At 46.9% G+C, this 19,935-nt stretch overlaps 1 protein-coding gene across 1 annotated transcript; it reads left to right on the forward strand.

Annotated features, from left to right (window-relative positions):
* The first annotated feature begins 1,894 nt into the window (after positions 1-1,894).
* Positions 1,895-6,135, forward strand: LOC130107313 (cysteine and glycine-rich protein 1-like). Its single transcript, XM_056273842.1, has 6 exons — positions 1,895-2,089; positions 3,374-3,483; positions 3,988-4,156; positions 4,945-5,074; positions 5,237-5,330; positions 5,555-6,135. Exons 2-6 carry the CDS (start codon positions 3,375-3,377, stop codon positions 5,629-5,631), a joined length of 579 nt encoding a protein of 192 aa, XP_056129817.1. The 5' UTR covers positions 1,895-2,089; position 3,374; the 3' UTR covers positions 5,632-6,135.
* The last annotated feature ends 13,800 nt before the right edge of the window (positions 6,136-19,935 follow it).

Below are 19,935 nucleotides of genomic sequence, written 5' to 3' on the forward strand. Positions count from 1 at the left end.
TAATCAAACCAGCCCACTACAAGGATTTTGTTTAACTATATAACATAGGATTATGAGATAACATCTTGTGACTAGAAACCTTATATCTTCCTCATCTTTCATGTACGCTTTTCTTAATTATGTTGGTTTAAACAAATCGTGTACTGTTGTAAGTGAGAGGTACACATTAGGAATCATTCCAATGATATGTGGACAAATGGTATTTAATGCATTTGAGTTCTTGTTTATTACACAGGACTGTTAAAATATGTTTACCTTTGTTATAGTCTGTCGGGGACTTCAGCTAAGTGGGGGGGGTGTTGTGATATGTTAATTAGGACAGGATGCCAGGTGAAGTGATACAGGAAGTGATGTATGATGTAATGTTACACCTGAGCATAACGTGGAGTAAAGTTATGTTAAACCCCGTTCTGGTTGTCTGCCTTGTCATCCACTAATACTTCAACCCCTGTGTCTTTACCATTTGCATTTTCTCATGAACACTTACTTTTGCGTGTCAAAAGCTGTCAGTCGAGTGGAAGCGATTTTTTTTTTTTACTAGATGAGCTCAGCCGCAACTACACCAATAGGTGTCAGTAGAGAGCAAGAACAGTGTCATATCATCTGTTTTAGGAGAGGAAGAACCTTTGGGGAAAATACATCGCTTAGTGGACCTTTTATGTAACTGCATTGAACTGTAGATGGCAAGCCGAGGCTGCATGTCCACTGTGAAGGAACGGATGGATGACCGAGAAAATTAAACCCACTTATGTAATAAATGAGCGGGGAGTATAAAATAGGAGTGAACTCCAAAAAGTCTGAACTATTCCTTTCAAGGTTTAACACATTGCAGTATGGTATCCCCTAATGAAACACTAGCACCTCATTGCTGGATTTGTTTATAGTGTTTGCTGAAATCTAGAGTTTCCAATTCACCCAACATGCATGTTTTTGGACTATAGAAGAACACCAGGGTATACCTGTTGGGAACCAACAACAACACAGGAGAGCACAGCAGGGCCAGTATAAAACCTGCAACCTATTAGCTGTTTAGCAATATTGCAAACAACTAAGCTACTATGCTGTCTTGTTGAAGTTCCATTCCACTATCCAAACCGCTTATCCGGCTCAGGGTCGCAGGGCTGCTGGAGTCTATCCCAGCAGTCACTGCGCGGCAGGCGGGGAGACACCCTGGACAGGCCCTCAGTCCATCACAGGGCCGACATACATACATACATACACACACACACACACACACACACACACACACACACACACACACACACACACACACACACCTAGGGACAATTTAGTACGGCCGATTCACATGTCTTTGGACTGTGGGAGGAAACCGGGGCACCCGGAGGAAACTCACACAAACACAGAGAGAACATGCAAACTCCACACAAAGGACAACCCGGGATGACCCCCAAGGTTGTTGAAGTTATCCCTCTGAACTATTGCCTCGGCTTTTGCTGAAAGGACAATAGTTTCTGTATAACAGACTAGGAAAACTCCAAAATGTTTTATTCATCTATGCAGAACAAATTGCATATACAGTTACAAATACAACTGTGCATTCAAATATATTCTGCTTTGTGCTAAGTGATAGCAAAACAAAAAACGAGAAATTGTTTTGCAGAATGTAACAAGTAGATATCAGCTCCAATTGGTTGCATGCACCCCTTAATTACAATGTTTCATGACAGGACCTGTCTCTGTCTTATCAACAAGCAGGACATTTCAGGAAAGTGTGGGTAGGTGAAATGCAAAGTTGTTCACCTCCCCTCCTCCCTCTCATCCTTTGCCTCCGACTTCATCAGTAACTCGGATTCAATACATAAATATGTGTCTCCCCATTCTCCTCTGCCTTTTTCCCTGCATCTCTTCACTGTCCCTCCCTTCCTACCGCCCTCTCCCTCCATCTCTCTTTTCCTCCTTCTGTGCCCTGACTCCTCCTTCAGCTCCAGAGTCTGAGTCCGGCGTCCACTCAGCCATCCTCCACTTCTCTGTGTCAAACTAGTGTCTCGTCTTCACCTCATCTTCACCTGACCACCTCTGAGCGCCACTTTACCACTGTAGAGAATACCAGCCTTACACTTTACTGCAGGTAGGAAAACAATTTCAAAAGTAGCCAGGATACATTTAACATTCAAAATAAGGACTCCATTTAGGCTTTCAAAGATTAGTGACAAGTTTGCTTTAAATTCTTATATTATTCCAGTAGGCTGAATAATCTACTTCTTGCACAGAGAGGGTTTTCTTAAAAAAAAAAACAACAACAATAGAACGCAGTTTTAAAGTACAATTACAGCAACTCTTCCAAGTGGCGTCGATGCAGGTTATGATTTGCATATTGTCAAATGCTTTTTCTGAGAAACACTCAACAGGAGTACGTGGCTTTTTATAGCAGTTTGCAGACAAAATCCTTGCATAAAGTCCTCAAGTTGTTGCAGATTGTTATCTAGTACGTCATATAAAGACAAAGATGCCGAAGCCTTTCAGAGCCGGATTAAAAGAGATCTTTGGATGTGTTTGTAGAGGTCTGTTTTTCTTTCAAGCATGAAACACTAGATACTTTCTTCTATATAGAGCATGATGGGAAAACCCCTACCATGGCCTTAGAAAGGTGTGTTTTGCAGGTCGATTTTCTGAGCAGCTGCAGGATATGTAGGAAATAAGGGAAAATAAATCAAGGAAAATAAACTTTTGATTGCTGGAAGTTTACAAAAATGTCAGTCAAATTCTTTTAATGCCAGTTGAATCATATGCGTCAGAAATTTAGGGTTGACACAGTCAGAAAGTCTTTTTCTTTTCTGTGATAACTGGTGGTATGGTGGATAAGCATCAGCCACAGAAACACAGCCTGATTATGTTGCTCAAGGTCGAGATGTGTAATGACCAAATGAAATTCGGGGAATTTCCTGTTAATCCCGTTTGATCTGGTAAATTACTGTTTCTGTCCCAGTGACATCGCCGAGCCAATAGAGTATATCTCAAAATAGCTGTTGTGAAAAAATACTTTCACTTTAGCAGCTCAGCAGCAGACTTGACGTGGTCAAAAGAGTAGTCACGAAGAGGGTAATCTTTATGAGGTGGTTTGAAGCTATCTGCGCAACGCAAGCAGACACTTTGCATTTTACAAGCAGGGAACAATAAAACAGCAGATGCCCATTTATTCCTGTAAACTGCACCACCAGGAGAGAGTAATTCATCGTTAAAAATGTGTACTTTTTTTTCCTTTGAAATGATTTCATGTGTCAACAGTTGACTCAGTTGTTCCTCCCCAACTGTTACGCAAATGACACATGGCACCGCCTGAAATCCATCAGTGATTGCTGTGTACACAATGTATGAAGGTATGTATACAGACGACTCTATTTTCTCTCCACAGAATGCCTTTTGGAGGAGGGAACAAGTGTGGCTGCTGCTACAAAACTGTCTACTTTGCAGAGGAAGTGCAGTGTGAGGGGAAGAGCTGGCACAAAACCTGTTTCTTGTGCAGTAAGTATGTCGATTGTGTAGTTATTTCATTATTTGGCCTGTCCAGTGCTGTAAACGACCTTGAGCTGACAAGAGATGCCCGGGTGGAATTCAGATTATTTGGCTCTGGGGTAGGAAACTGAGCCTTTAAAGGTTTTGCCCAGGCATCTCTGGCCTTATTTGGATGCTGTGAAAACATGTGACCTGAGTTTGGTCTTCCTTATATGGGAGAGGAGGATTCACAACTCCCACTCATCTCGCAGACGTGTCAGAGCCAACTTCAGCAGTAGCACATCGCATTTTTTGTGAGATGACGTATTGAAGGTGTGGGGAATGTTGGTAAATGTCAAAGTGAACTTTTGAGATAAAAAACTGAAGCACTACAATGCTGAACAGTTACATTTGGGGAAATGATTGCTTTGTTTGGTGTGCTTTGCATACACATAAATTGAAATGTAAATGAGAAATAATTTACTGTCTTACACTTTGTAAAATTCATTTTTATCCCACTCTGGTTGTTTTAAGTGGCTTGCAGGAAGAATCTAGACAGCACAACAGTGGCTGTCCATGTGGATGAGATCTACTGCAAATCTTGCTATGGCAAGAAATATGGACCTAAAGGTTATGGCTTTGGTGGCGGAGCAGGGACTCTGAGCATGGACACAGGCGAACGACTTGGAATCAAGCCTGAAGTGTAAGGAAAATTTACAAATCCTGCCATATGCAGGCATACAATTATGACAGGACACATCATAAACTGAAATATAGTAGTATGTATTTCATGCATTGTTTGATCAAATTTCTCCTGAAATCCTTCAACATCTGTCAGAGAATGCTTAGGGTGTGGTATGAGTCTGTGGTGGCCAGTGCTCTCCTGTTTGCTGTTGTGTTGGGGCAGCAGGTTGAGGGTAGTGGATGCAAACAGGCTCAATAAACTGATCCGCAAGGCCGGGGATGTTGTGGGGGTGGAGCTGGACTCTCTGGCAGCAGTTTCTGAGAGGAGAATGTTGTTGAAGTTATGTGCCATCATGGACAATGTCTCCCACCCACTCCATGACGTGCTGGTCAAGCACAGGAGTGTTTTTGGTGATAGACTCAGCCTGCCGAAATGCACTACAGAACGCCACAGGAGGTCACACCTGCCTGTGGCCATCAAACTTTACAACTCCTCCCTCAGAGTGTCAGACACTCTGAGTCAATAGTCAATAGACTGGCTCTTCGACTATTTTACCCTGCCGGGTGTTTGTTTGTGCCATTTGTTTCATGCTGCAGTAACAATATGGATAGGGTATTATATGCTGATGCATGGTGCACATGTGTTTACATATATTATTCTTATTTTATCTTCTATTTCTATTCATTTCTATTTTCTGTTATCTTGTATCTTGTTAGTTTTTCTTTACTTGAGCGTGAGTGTCTGTAATAGGACCCAATTTCCCCTCAGGGATGAATAAAGTATTCTGATTCTGATTTCCTACACAGACAAGCACCCCATCGTCCAACAAATAACCCCAATACCTCAAAGTTCAGCCAAGCTCCACCAGGGTCAGATGTGTGTCCAAGATGTGACAAAACAGTGTATGCAGCGGAGAAGGTCATCGGGGGTGGCAATGTGAGAGAAAAATTTATGTTTTATATCAATTTCACAACAGTGTACAGTGACTTACTCAAGAACACGTGAATGGAAAAAATGTTTTGAATTCAGTTTGACTGAAGGTCAGTCTTTTTACCAAAGACTGTTTTTTTTTGTTTTTTGTTTTTTTTCCTCATCCAGTCCTGGCATAAGATTTGCTTTCGTTGTGCAAAGTGTGGCAAGGGATTGGAGTCCACAACCCTTGCTGACAAAGATGGGGAGATTTACTGTAAAGGTCTGTGTGCTGTCTACGCTCTTTGTATCTGGTATTAAAATATCACTGCTGTGGATGCTTTCAATCATTTTCTATAAACACCTGCAACAAAGCAAACTGAGTTGATCAAATAAGGTAAATTGCAGTAAACTACTGCAGTAAGCATTGCAGTTATGATTTGATGTAATAATGGAACGTGTTATGCCCGATGCAGTGTTTCTCATTTATTTCATCTTTCTCTGCAGGATGTTATGGAAAGAATTTCGGGCCCAAGGGCTTTGGGTTTGGTCAGGGGGCAGGCGCTCTGGCATATTCCCAGTAGTGCCTCCAGCAAGGGCCCACCTTGGACGGACATCTGGTGTACACCGATATCACCTGCTCCAGGCTCCTGCAGTCAGCATCGACCCTGCCATCGCACTCCAGTCTCAGGTGTAGGGGTGTGAAAGCAGCAAATGAAAAGTTTTTTGTGTTTGTTCACTTAACAGATTATTTTAGATATTGCTGTTGAATTGGGTATCTTCACACAAAAAAGTGTGATTGAACGAGAAATAGACACTTCGTTTTTTGTCAGAGCTCACATCAATAATTAAGTGTAATCAAACTGATAATTCAGTGTCTATGCATGGGAACCCACTTACTGAATGAAAGCTGCAAAATACTACCAATGGTTGCTATCGGTTTCTCACGTTGCATTTCACCTACACACCAGCAACACTTTACTCACTAGGTTTCATGTCATATACTGTACATGTCATTACTATGCACCTAAGTTTGTTAACATAGAATAAAGATCACGTGAAAATGGCACTGGAGTTTGTTATTCACTTGAGAAGACTTACTCTTTACAGAATATCTAAACAGCAATATGACCAGTCATCACGAGATAAACACTTGAACAAGTTGCAAATTTTGGCAAACTGAACACAACTGGCTTTGTTCTTTTTAGGGTTGTGGTAATTCTGGTGAAAACAATGAGTCTGTGTGTGCACTTGTTTATCTTCATGCCTGTGCTTGTTATCCCTTATTACCATCACCATAACACACAGTAGCAGGCAGCTGGCCAGGCAGGGATGGTCAGGAACAGCTGGGCACGTCAGCACAGACTAACACTTTTGACTCCCACCTCCCACTTTGTGTTGGACTAAGTGTGACCCTTTGATTTGTTTACAGCGTATTTCCCATCATTGCTACATTATCCCAGTTTCATAAATTCTGAAAATGTATGAAATGAGTTGGAGCTTGTGCACAAAGGAAGATGAGCCCTTGGCCTGCACGCTAGCAGCTGCCCGTTGTGTAAATGAGGTGGTCTAAGGTCGAGAAGTGTAAGGTCAAAGACTACACCAAGATATCACATTTAATAAAAATTAGATGCAACATTAATTTCAGAGCAGTCCATCATAGATTTCATATATGATATACTACAAAAAGTCCATTTTTAAAAAAACTAGATTAGTTTCATATTCCACTATACATTTTCTGCTCGTCTATATTGGACGTCAGTTTTGTGTGTAAATAGTTGAACTACATTCGACACCCTTTGAATTTAAGTAACTGTATGAAAACAGGGCTGCAGAAAAAACTACAGCCCTTTGTTTTCATAGATTTCTGATCTTAATGATAGAAACATGATTAAAAATGTAGCTTTTGCAAAGGAAACTTTATTTAACAGCTAACTAAAGATACTGCTCAATTGGGAGCATCATTTCAGACCACATAATGTTGAAAATATAAACCAACTATATTCAAAATTGTGTAAAAATATAAAGAAATATCAAAATGAATCAGCAACTTTTTGTTTTGTTCAAGTTTTCTGTCTATTAAAATTTGTGTGGTTAACTGAGTTTTATTGAGCCAGGTAGTCAGCACTGAGGTAAAAAAAGCAAAAAACAAAAAAACATGAGAATAAAAAGGTTGACAAAATGGAATATTTTCTTTGAATAATTATCACCAAAATTTAGCATCAATTCTTTCATGGACTTCAATGGCGCGGGGATCCAACCAAATCTAAAATGCTTTTCGGTTGTACTTTTTGAGACTTTAGGATGGGACTTCAATGCATGGACAAAACACCCAACTTATCGTAAAGTCATTGTGGTGGTATGAGTGACTATTCCCCACACTAAAGGGGCTATTGCATTAAGAATGCTGTGTCCAAAATGTGCACTAAAACACTAAAGACTGTGCTTACTTACACTTCTGTCTTATTCATATTATTGCTTGCACATGCATGGACATTTAGGTGCCACGAAAAGTATCAAAAAATGGCTGCTTAAACATTAGCTCAGACTTTCTTATACTGCACTGCTTGTTATAAATTATCAAGTGCAATATTCAAAAAAGTATTTCTGAGTTACAGAACTGTCTTAACTGAAAAACTTGCATTTGTATTTTATATCATGGTGCATATGCATGCTCTGGTAAGTGAACCTCAACCAGCAAATTCTAATCCATTTTAACTTGCTAGATACTTGGCATACAGTATTTGGGAAGTTGTAATGTGGAAGTTACAAAGCGCTATATGGCCCATAAAGGCCTAACAGTAATTGTTTTAATTTCAACACTGACACTCAATGGAGTCTGCTTATCATTTGACAGAGTTTAACAAATACTGAAGCATTATAAAACGTTAGACTCTGAATAAAAAAAAAATGTTCGGACAATATTTTGCCATGAACTAGACCAAGCTACTACATCTGTAAGCTAATTCCAGTGCTCAGAAGGAATGAAACAGTCAATAAAATACTATTGCCCATCAACTACACGCTGTCACTGCAACACATCTTTACAGTTTTTTAAATGTTTTTGTACCATCTCAGCTATTTTTGATTAACAAGGTCAGTAAAAGCAGTGAAACTTTACATTTCAATCCAACTCAATTTTAATACACACTAGTTTTTGTTTAAGGTATGAAAACAACTTGGTAACATTAGGGTTTCACTCAGACTGTAGCTGTATTTGGTAATCTGTACAAGTTTACTTTCAATTGTGTCATGCCGGGAGCAGGAAAAGAGGACCCAAATGCACGACTCAAGAGACGGACTGGACTAGAACAACGCTTTAATTAAACAAAGCAGGTACAGACAGCAGGGAAGGCTCGAAACAGGACGTGGCGCATCTGGCGACCAAGAGTCAATACGTGTCTGTGTGCGTCTCTCTCTGTGAGTGTCTCTAAAACGATCCGACAAGGAGTCAGGGCAACCAGGGGGAATACATACGTAGGGGAGCCAATCAGGGAGATTGTGCGCGGGTGCACAGGGCAGGGCAGGAACAGAACAGCCAATCGGAGAAAGGGGAGGGAGATTGGGCGCAGGACTGTGCAGGACTGGGCAGGGACAGAACAGCCAATCGGAGAACGGAGAAAAGGTGAGTGAAGCAGGGGCGATCAGGAGCAATCAGGGTCACTCAGCCAAATGGGGCGCAGGTGAACCGAAACACCAGTCAGGGGATGGGGAACAGGCGAGCCCCGATGACCCAGATCACACACCCATGACACACTGTTAATACATTATATACAAGTGACACAACCAAGGTAAATGGACACAAAGTGATTACTGACATCAAAGTGTTTGATATTTTCCCCGCTATGGTTGTGGTGTCACTACTGCATCGGGTATAAACACTGTTAAATGCCGTATTGACTTCAAGATCCTGCCTCTCACCTTTAAGGCCCTTGATAACCTAGCTCCTTTGTATCTTTCCGAACATTACATTACATTACAGTCATTTAGCCGACGCTGTTATCCAAAGTGACTTACAATAAGTGCATTTAATGTAGGAAATCAGGAGAACTACTAGTCATCAGAGGTCATAAGTGCATCTAAACAAGCATCTAAGAGCAAAACCAGTGGTAAAGTAAAAGTACAAGAATGAGATTTTTTTTTTAAAAGCGTGAATACAATAAGTGCTAAGAACAAGTAACAGGGTAGTAGTTCTTGAAGAGGTGAGTTTTCAACCTGCGCTGAAAAATGGTGTGAAAAATGGGCACTCCGCTGTCCTGACATCAGTGGGGAGTTCATTCCACCACTGTGGGGCCAGGACAGAAAAGAGCCGTGACCGGTATTGTATTTAGAAATCACGTCAGGACACAGCGCTGTCGCTCGACACAACCGCTACGTTGCATTCTTTATTTAGACTGACACAGCATCACAGGCAGACCCGATCAAACAACCCAGAGCCCGCAGGCATCACAATCGATCCCAGCACAATAGAACAGCACCAAATGCAGCACTGTCGACGTGTGCAGACATAACATTTCCCCCCCCCCCCCCCCGGCAGGATTTCAAACATGAAAGGTTGACACAAAGTCCTCTAGGTGGCCAGGGCGTAAACGTGTGCGAACAGGTCGCGGGGCGGCCTGAGGCTGGGCAGGCCGAGGTGGGGAGGGAGAAGGCAGGGGAAGCTGAGGCCCAGGAATGTCTGGGGCCCGTGTAGGAGCTGCATGAAGCCCCGGGGCGTCTCGCCATGCCGAGGGAATGGCTAAGGTTGTGTCACCAGCTGTGTGTGGCGGGGCTGACACCTTCCGTAGACGACTGGAGTGCCACCGAGTGCCATCGCTGAGGAGGTAAGTGGCTAGGCCCAGCTGACGGGTGACTTGGAGAGGAGAGGACCAGTATGAAGCCATTTTATTGTCCCTGTGGGGACTGCGGACCCTGACCCAGTCTGACACATTGATGTCTGGCACCCTGGTTCGTTTTGACTGGTCAAACCGTTGCTTCATCCGCGTCTGCTGACGAGTGACTGAGGCTCTGACCCCAGAGGGAGGTGCCTGGGGTGTGGAGGGGCGGAGCCTGTCAAGGGGCATGCACAGTTCCCGGCCTAGCATGAGAGAGGTTGGGGAGACGCCTGTGGTCGAGTGCTGTGTGGCCCGATAGTGCAGCAGAGTGTGACGGATGGCCTGCGTGAAAGAGCACCCTTGGGCCATGTGTGCTCTGAGGCCGTTCTTCAGTGACTGGTGAAAACGTTCAACGCCGCCATTGGCCTGGGGGTGGTAGTACGCAGTGCGTATATGATGGATGCCCTTGCTTTCGAGATAAGCAGTGAACTCAGCAGAGACCAGCTGAGGGCCGTTGTCAGTGGTGATGGTCTTTGGGAGGCCCCAGCGAGAGAAAAAAGAGTCCAGGAAGTCGATGATGATCTGTGAGGTCACAGTGCCGGAAGTGGTGAGTTCAGGCCATTTTGAGTGTAGATCGTAGGCGACCACCATGAAGCGTTGGTGGTGGGGAACTCCATGGATCTCACCACAAATGTCCAACTGCAGGTGTTCCCAGGGCTGAGAGGGCCAGGCGAGAGGTTGCAGGGGTGGGGGAGCCTGGTGGCCAGTCTTGCCACTCACAAGGCAGGCAGAACAGTCCTTCACCAGAGCCTCAATATCTCTGTCTATCCCCGGCCACCACACCAGGTCTCGGCAGCGCTGCTTCAGTTTCACAATGCCCAGGTGGCCTTCATGCGCCATATTCAAAACAAATGCACGGAGAGCAGCTGGGACCACTGTGCAAAACCCACGTGCCACGCAGGTGTCGTTCCAGCAGGAGAGCTCCTGTCTGACTCGGGCGAACACAGCCAGCTCCCCTGGGACCTTGTGAGGCCAGCCGTTCTAAATGTAGGTGCGGAGCTGGGAGAGGACAGAGTCCTGTTCGGAGGCTGCCCTCAGCTTCTGCAGAGAGACAGTGGCCTGAAGGGATGTGTGTAGCATTTGGACAATGTCCTTTTCCACACAGTCAGTGTCCGTCTGTGGAGCTGTGGTGGAGACAGAGCGAGAGAGCAGGTCGGCGACAACATTGTCTCTGCCTGGGGTAAACTGCAGGCTGAAGTTGTACTGGCGGAGGTGGTCAGACCAGCGGTGCAACCTCAGGGGTTTGTGGCCTGTCCCAGATGTGGACAGCAGCGCTGTCAGGGCCTGGTGATCTGTCCTGAGGGTGAAGGAGTGGCCATAGAGGTAGAGGTGCCACCTTTCACAAGCCCAGATACAGGCTAATGCCTCACGCTCACCCACGGAGTACCGCTGCTCGATCAGGTTGAGGGCACGGGAGGCGAAGGCGATGGGCTTCTCCACACTGTTCTGGGTTTGAGACAGCACAGCCCCTATCGCTGTGGCTGATGCGTCACAGGTCACAAAGGTGGAGCTGGAGATGTCGAAGTGAGCCAAAACTGGTGGTGAAGTCAGTTGAGTCTTGAGATCACGCACAGCGTCACTGCATGCCTTTGACCACACCCATGGCTCGTCCTTACGCAGCAGCTGACGCAGGGGGGCTGTGGTCACAGAGTACTGGGGAAGAAACCTCAGGTAATAACTTGTCATACCCAGGAAGGAGGCGACCTGGGCGGCCGAGCTGGGCTCAGGGATGGCCTGAATGGCGTCCACGTTGGATTGTAGTGGAGTTACACCGCTCGCTGACAGCCGGAACCCCACGAACTCGATGGCTGGCACAGAGAGGACACATTTCTCAGCATTGAGAGTTAGCTTGTGCTTGGACAGGGCTGCGAAGACCATGTTGAGGCGCTTGTCGTGGATTTCACTGGTGGGCCCGTGTACCACTATATCGTCCAGATAAACGGTCACGCCCAGTATGCCAGCCAGCACAGAGACCATGATTTTCTGGAAGCAGCTAGGGGCGGAGCTGAGACCGAAAGGCATCCTGGTGTAGCGAAACACTCCTGCATGTGTCACAAAGGCTGTGAGGTTTCGGCTGCTGGGGTGGAGGGGCACCTGTAAGTACCCCTGTCTGAGGTCGAGCTTGGAGAACACCTCAGAGCCATAGAACTGAGCAGTGAGTTCTTCTGAGGTGGGCAGTGGATACTTATCAGGGACCACTGCCATATTTACTGCACGTAGATCGATGCAGACACGCAGGCTCCCCGACTTCTTCTTAGCCACCACGAGGTTTGAGACCCAAGGTGACTCGTCCACCGGTTCAATGATGCCAGCTTCCAGCAGTTGTTGCAGCTCGGCAGAGACCCCCTCACGGAGAGCCAACGGGATGCGGCGCAGTGGTTGGATGACAGATTTCACAGCAGGGTTGAGGAGAGGTTGATGGGCGAAGGCGGAGAGGCAGCCCAGCCCCATAAACAGTGATGGCCACTTCTGCTGCCAAGGTGTGGCAACAGTCAGGATGCTGCCCCCCTTGTGTCTAAGAGGGAGAACCCCAGAGCGGAGAACAGGTCCAGGCCCATCAGGTTGGCCCCACGGCGTGCCACATGAAAAACTGCATTGGGCACCAGCTTGGTTCCATAACGGACAGTCACTTGGAGAGAGCCAACCAGATCGATTTTGGAGTCACCATACCCGCAGAGGACAGCTGAGGGTGCGGACAGTGGCAGTGAACCGAAAAATTGACTGTAGGTATCAACATTCAGGAGAGACACACCTGCACCGGTGTCCAACAGCAGGGGATGCACACATCATTAATGTTGACTGTGCATGATTTGAAGGACACTGGCCCAGAGCTCACCTTGTGAATGACGGCGGTTGAAGACTGGGGGGTGTGGCCCTCTGACCCAGCCGGGGAAGATCGACAGACGTTGGCAAAGTGATTTTGCTTACCGCAGCTACGGCATGTCTGGCCACGGGCAGGGCAGTTCTGAGCCCTTGAAACATGAGACCGAGACCCACAGTTACCGCAGGACTGTTGAGGGCGGGGCCGAGAACGCCGTCGTTGCAGTTGCAAGACGTCCTCAGTGGAGTCGGCGCCCGCCTCGCTCTGGCTGGGTTGCGTCCCGAGGGGCAGCTGTGAGTAGAGGGAGAAGTCGTTGGCAGCTTGACTGGAGGTGGCCACTTGCTGTGTATTTAGCATAGCAGCACACTCAGCTGCTCCCTCAACCTGTAGTGCGATGGTAATTGCTGTGGACAGCAGCAGATCGTCTTTTTCCAGCAGGAGAGTCTCACGCACCTTTGCGTTGTTGGTGTGTTCGATAAACTGGTCGCGGACCATCTCGTCCTGAAGCGCGCCAAACTTGCATGAGCTAGCTAGCCCTCGCAAATTAGCTACATACTGCTGCACAGACTCACCAGGCAGTTGGTGTCGCTGACGGAATATAAATCGCCGAAGGAGGGCACTCTGTGGAGCAGCGAAATGGGTGCTCATAAGTCCCACAGCTTCGTCAAAGCTTGTGACGTTCCCCAGAGTCCCGAGCACACGATGACCCTCTGCTCCCAAGCAGTGTAGCAACAGAGCCGTCTTCCTAGCCTGGCTCACGTCGTCGAGCCCTGAGGCGATGATGTAATTTTCAAAACTATGTAGCCAGCGAGTCCATGGTACCGGAGGCTCGCCAGGTAATGCCAGGAAGGGGGTGTAATATTTGCTAGTAATATTTGAGTTGCTAATGTCCCTTACGGCTTTCCGTAGCGCCACAACAAAGTCACGTGATGTACGTAACAACGTCAGTCGGAATCCGTTCGGTGAATAAACACCCAGCATGAGAGAAGTCGTCCTTGCTTTATTAATGTTATAAGTTAACATAGCCAGAGGGCACAGATCATTACATGGTGTCAGAGTAGCGGAGTTTAAATACCCAATATGGATTCGTACGCCGTTCCAGCTCCACAGATGGACTGGGAATCGGCGAACTTACCTGAAGCATGGAGACGATTTCGACAAACAACGGAGCTAATGTTCAAGGGCCCCCTGCGCGGGAAGAACGAAGAGGAGAAATGCAGCTACCTCCTGCTCTGGATAGGGGAAAAAGGGCGCGATGTGCACAACACTTGGACACTCAGCGGAGAACAAGCCAAGAAGCTAGAAACGTACTACGATAAGTACACTGAGTACATCACCCCCAAAGCAAACCCGATTTATGCCAGATATAAATTTCATGACAAGATGCAGGGAGAGAGTGAATCCTTCGAACAATTTGTAACTGAGCTAAAGCTCCTAGTCAAAGACTGTGGCTACCCAAATGCCGACGAGATGGTCAGGGACCGCATCGTGTTTGCCACCAACTCACCCAGAGTGAGAGAAAAGCTACTTAGCCAGGGAGCTGAGCTAACGCTAGAAAAAGCCTTAGATGTAGCCCGCTCACACGAGCTAACAAAGCAACAGCTAAAGTTTATGGGCCAGGGCAGCACACGTGAAACGGTGCACGCAATAGGCAGAAAGACTTACAAACCGAACGCACCCAAAGCAGCTAACGCTAACTTCAGACAAAGGGAGGGTAACGTTAGCACCGCCGCCAGGGCGTGTAGCTATTGTGGAGGGCTACACGCCGCTAAAGCCACTTGCCCAGCTAAGGGTAAACAATGCATTAAATGCAAGAAGCTCAATCATTTTGCTAAAGTATGCAAGTCTAGCTCCCAGGGACAGACAAGGTACTACCGCGGCACAGTACATGCCGTCGGAGAGAACCCAGAAGAGTACACCACTGACAGAGAGCAGGAAGAACTGTACTTCGACAACATTACAGTGGAGAGCACCGCTGTGGGAGAACAGACAGAGCTGTACATAGAGTGCATCTCAATAGAGAACAACGGAAAAAGCAACGAGCAGGCTTACGTAGAGGTTGGAATTGGCACACCTCCACAGAAGGTAAAGTTTAAACTAGACACTGGGGCACAGGCCAATACTATTCCCACCAACCTGTTCCAGGCGCTGTTCAAAAATGTGACACTGAAACCAGCAATACACAGACTCACTGAATATGGAGGAGGCGCGCTGAGCGTGAAAGGCACATGCAAACTCAAATGTAAGTACAGAGACAATGCAATGATGCTGGACTTTTACGTCATTGACACAAACGCCCCACCAGTCATGGCAATGAAAACATGCCGTGACCTAAACTTGGTAAAAGTAGTGATGGCTGTGAGCGAGGAAAACAATGTCACATCACAGAGCATAATGGATGAGTATGCAGATGTTTTCCAGGGAATAGGAGAGTTCCCAGGCGAGTGCACCTTCCACGTCACACCAGATGCAACGCCGGTCGTCTGCCCACCACGCAGAATCCCCATCGCCCTACGCAGCAAACTGAGGGACGAGCTTGACAGCATGGAGAAAGGCGGCATAATCTGTAAGGTAACAGAACCCACAGAATGGGTGAACGCACTCGTCATTGTTGAGAAGCCAAAGACAGGCAAACTTAGAGTGTGTTTAGACCCCAGAGCTCTTAACAAAGTGATACAACGACCTCACTACCCCCTCCCCACGCTGGAGGACGCCACCACAAAGCTCGCTGGAGCTGAGTACTTTAGCGTGTTAGACGCGCGGTCAGGCTATTGGGCCATCAAACTGAGCACTGAATCCTCAATGTTGACGACATTTAACACAGTGTTTGGCAGGTATCGTTTCCTCAGACTGCCATTCGGAATCGTGTCCGCTCAAGACGAGTTCCAGAGACGCGTGGATGAAACATATGAAGGATTGGACGGTGTGACGGCCATAGTGGACGACATACTAGTGTTCGGCAAGACTAAAGAGGAACATGACCAGCGTCTCAGAGCGATGCTGAAGCGCACAAGGGAGCGAGGGGTGAGGCTCAACCCCGACAAGTGTCACATATGCGTGTCCGAGGTACGCTACTTCGGCCACACGCTCTCACACAAAGGCATCAAACCAGACCCACACAAGGTGAAGGCGGTCAAGGACATGCAACCCCCACAGAACAAAGCAGAGCTGGAGACAGTCCTCGGCATGATCAACTACCTCGCCAGATTCGCTCCACACCTCTCACAGATAAACTCACCCCTCAGACAGCTTCTGAAACAGGACAGTGAGTTTGTGTGGGATGCAGTCCACGACAAGGCGTTCCAAGAGATGAAGAATCTCATTACACAGCACCCAGGTCCAGTACTCTCATATTTCGACCCGCAGAAAGAGCTGCGACTCCAAGTGGATACATCCAAAAGTGGCCTTGGGGCTGTCATGCTCCAAGATGGCAAACCAATTGCCTATGCGTCCAAGTCACTCAACAGCACTGAAGAAAACTACGCACAGATAGAGAAGGAGCTCTACGCTGTGGTCTTCGGCTGCAAGAGGTTCCACGAGTACATGTACGGACGAAAAGTGATTGTGGAGTCAGACCACAAGCCTCTGGAGGCAATACTAAAAAAGCCACTGGCAGCAGCACCACCCCGGCTGCAACGGATGATCCTGGCGCTCCAAAAATACGACATCCAAATCATCCACCGCCCCGGTAAGGACATACCGGTGGCCGACACACTGTCACACAAGTCAATAGAACACCACGACAGTGACCTACAGGAAGGGATGGAGGCCCAAGTGCACACAGTCCTCAGCAACATCCCTGTGAGCGACACAAGACTCACAGAAATCAAGCAGGAAACAGCGCAAGATCCACAGCTCACCGCAGTCAGACGAGCCACACTCACTGGCTGGCCAGACACAAAGAAAAAGTGCCCGCCCAGCATCCAGGAATACTGGAACCACAGAGCAGAAATCTCAGAAATGGGCGGTATCCTGTTCAAAGGTGAGAGAATCATTGTCCCCCAAAAGCTTCGCAAGGACATGATACAGCGCATCCATGCCAGCCACCTTGGCGTGGAAAAAAGCAAATGCCAAGCAAGAGACTTACTGTTCTGGCCTGGCATGGGGAAACAGATCGAGGATGCGGTAGCAGACTGCAGCATATGCCAAGAACGGCGCAGCGCAAATGCAAAGGAACCAATGATGTCACACGCCATACCCGAGCGGCCGTGGCAAGTGATAGGCACAGACCTATTCACATGGAACTCACAGGACTTCATAGTCACTGTGGACTACTACTCCAGATTCTTCGAGCTAGAGAGACTTTACAGCTGCACCTCATCTGCCGTCATCATGAAGCTGAAAGCAGCAATGGCTCGACACGGAATCCCCGAGACTATCATCAGCGACAACGGTCCGTGCTACAGCTCTGGTGAGTTCCGCAACTTCTCACAGACATGGGGTTTCTCACACACCACCACAAGCCCCCACTACCCACAGAGCAACGGCCTCTCCGAGAAGACTGTCCAGACGGCCAAACGCATCCTGGACAAAGCCAAAGCTGAGAACAAAGACCCCTACATGAGCTTACTGGAGTATCGCAACACACCGGTGGACAACCTGAAATCACCGGCACAGCTACTGGTGAGTCGGAGGCTGCGGTCCATTCTCCCATCAACAGCAAAACACCTGCAGCCACAGATCGCCAGTCAGGAGGATGTTCACAAAAGGAGAGAGGTATGTCAACAGCGCCAGCAGGCATACTACAATCGAACAGCCAAACCTCTGCCCCACCTGCCCACAGGCATACCAATCCGCTTCCGGCAGGAGGATGGATCCTGGAGACCTGCAACTGTGGAAAGACCAGCGAACACAGACAGGAGCTACCACATCCAAACCAAAGAAGGTCAGATCTACCAACGCAACCGTCAACACCTGCGACAAAGCAGAGTGAACACTCACACTACACACACACACACTTAACAGCAGACTGTTACCAGCGCTAACAACAACACACAAGCCCATCAGCAAGAGCATGCTGAACCTCCAGACACGAACAATCAGCGACAACCAGACACACAGCCTGGTTACACCACGAGGTCAGGTCGCACGATCAAATCAAGACAAATCCTTGACTTATGAATGTAAAAAAAAGAGAGAATTGTACACCAACCTGTACTATACCTGCTATGTTTTGAAAAGAAATATTTACAGCATTCACTTACCTTGTGTACCTACCTGCTGTTTGCAGTTACCAGTAATAAAATGGGAAAAAAAAGATGAAATGTTATTACGGTGTCACATTTAGACAGTGAAGGAAATGTTTTACACTACTTTGTTGCAGTCCAGTTATATAAGAGTTCCACTTTCATATTCTTTCTTATTAAGATTGTATTCGCTTATAAACGTGCTCAACGTGGTCTGTATCTCTGCAGAGAAAGCAGCACTTTTCAGAAAAAGGGAGATGTAATATTTGCTAGTAATATTTGAGTTGCTAATGTCCCTTACGGCTTTCCGTAGCGCCACAACAAAGTCACGTGATGTACGTAACAACGTCAGTCGGAATCCGTTCGGTGCATAAACACCCAGCATTAGAGAAGTCGTCCTTGCTTTATTAATGTTATAAGTTAACATAGCCAGAGGGCACAGATCATTACAGGGGGCAGGTGGTGGGAGAGAGATATATCCCATCCTCGTCGCCAATATTGTATTTAGAAATCACGTCAGGACACAGCGCTGTCGCTCGACACAACCTCTATGTTGCATTCTTTATTTAGACTGACACAGCATCACAGGCAGACCCGATCAAACAACCCAGAGCCCGCAGGCATCACAATCGATCCCAGCACAATAGAACAGCACCAAATCAAATGCAGCACTGTCGATGTGTGCAGACATAACAACCGGGTCGATCGACAGCGAGGGCCTCTGAGCGACGGGGCAACCAGGCGTCCCGAGGCAGCAGAGTGAAGTGGTAGGGCGGGGGTGTAGGGCTTTTGACCATGGCCTGGAGATAGGAAGGAGCTGTTCCTTTCACTGCCCTGTAGGCTAGCACCAGAGTCTTAAACTGGATGCGAGCAGCTACTGGGAGCCAGTGTAGGGACATGAGAAGGGGAGTTGTGTGGGAGAACTTATGGTGGTTGAACACCAGACGAGCTGCAGCTTTCTGAACAAGCTCCAGAAATCTGATGGCCGACACCGGGGCGCCAGCAAGGAGGGAGTTGCCGTAGTCCAGCCGGGAGATGACCAGAGCCTGGATGAGCACCTGTGCCATCTCGTCCTTGAGGAATGGATGAATCCTCCTGATGTTATAGAGGAGAAATCTGCAGGAGTGAGCAACCGATGCAACATTTTCAGCAAACGACAGTTGGTCGTCCAGGATCACACTCATTCATATCCATCCACACACCCTCCACTCTCTAATCATCTTCTGCTCTCCAACTCACTACTACACCATCGGCGTGCTTGACTACCATGGGAACTAGAGCCTTCAGTCATTCTGCCCTCCACCTATGGTTCCTCTCCCACAAGACATTCACAACACTGCCTCTCTTCCAACCTTCAAATCCCATCTCAAAACACACATTTTCAAACTGGCGTATTCAGTCTGATACACGCTTCATTGAGTTTTGTGCAGATGATGATTTTATGCTTATCTTTTGCATTAACCTTTTATTGTCTACCCTCCTTTGTTTTGATTTTATGCTGTCTGATACAGTGCTTTGTTTTTAACAGTGTTCTGTAAGGTGTCCTTGAGTGCTCTGAAAGGTGCCCACAAATAAAATGTATTATTATTATTTAACTTACTAGTATTAATAATATCCACTGACTATGAAGCATTCATTTTGGATCTTGGCAAAGATGTGTCAGTAACTGTACATTAAAATATACTCAGGGGAAGAAGCTGTCCCTGTGATTAGCTGCCTTGATTTATTATATCTCCCTTGGAAGGAAGAGAGTCAAATATGCTGTGGCCAGAAGTCAGCAACGATCCCAATTTCAGACGTTTAACTTCAGGATCACACAGAACTCTTGTCAAAGTTCTACAAAGAGCCAGAAAACGTTCTCCGTAAATAATTTATTTATTGCGTTTGTGTGTTTAGAACCATGAAGGTTTCCTTTGAATTCCATTATGAAAACAAAAGCTCTATAGAGAACCCTGGCTGGACGGTAATAAAACCAAAAATGGCAAAAATTGTTCTATGATTAGAATC

This window comes from Lampris incognitus, chromosome 2, assembly GCF_029633865.1.
Source record: "Lampris incognitus isolate fLamInc1 chromosome 2, fLamInc1.hap2, whole genome shotgun sequence".
NCBI lineage: Eukaryota > Metazoa > Chordata > Actinopteri > Lampriformes > Lampridae > Lampris > Lampris incognitus.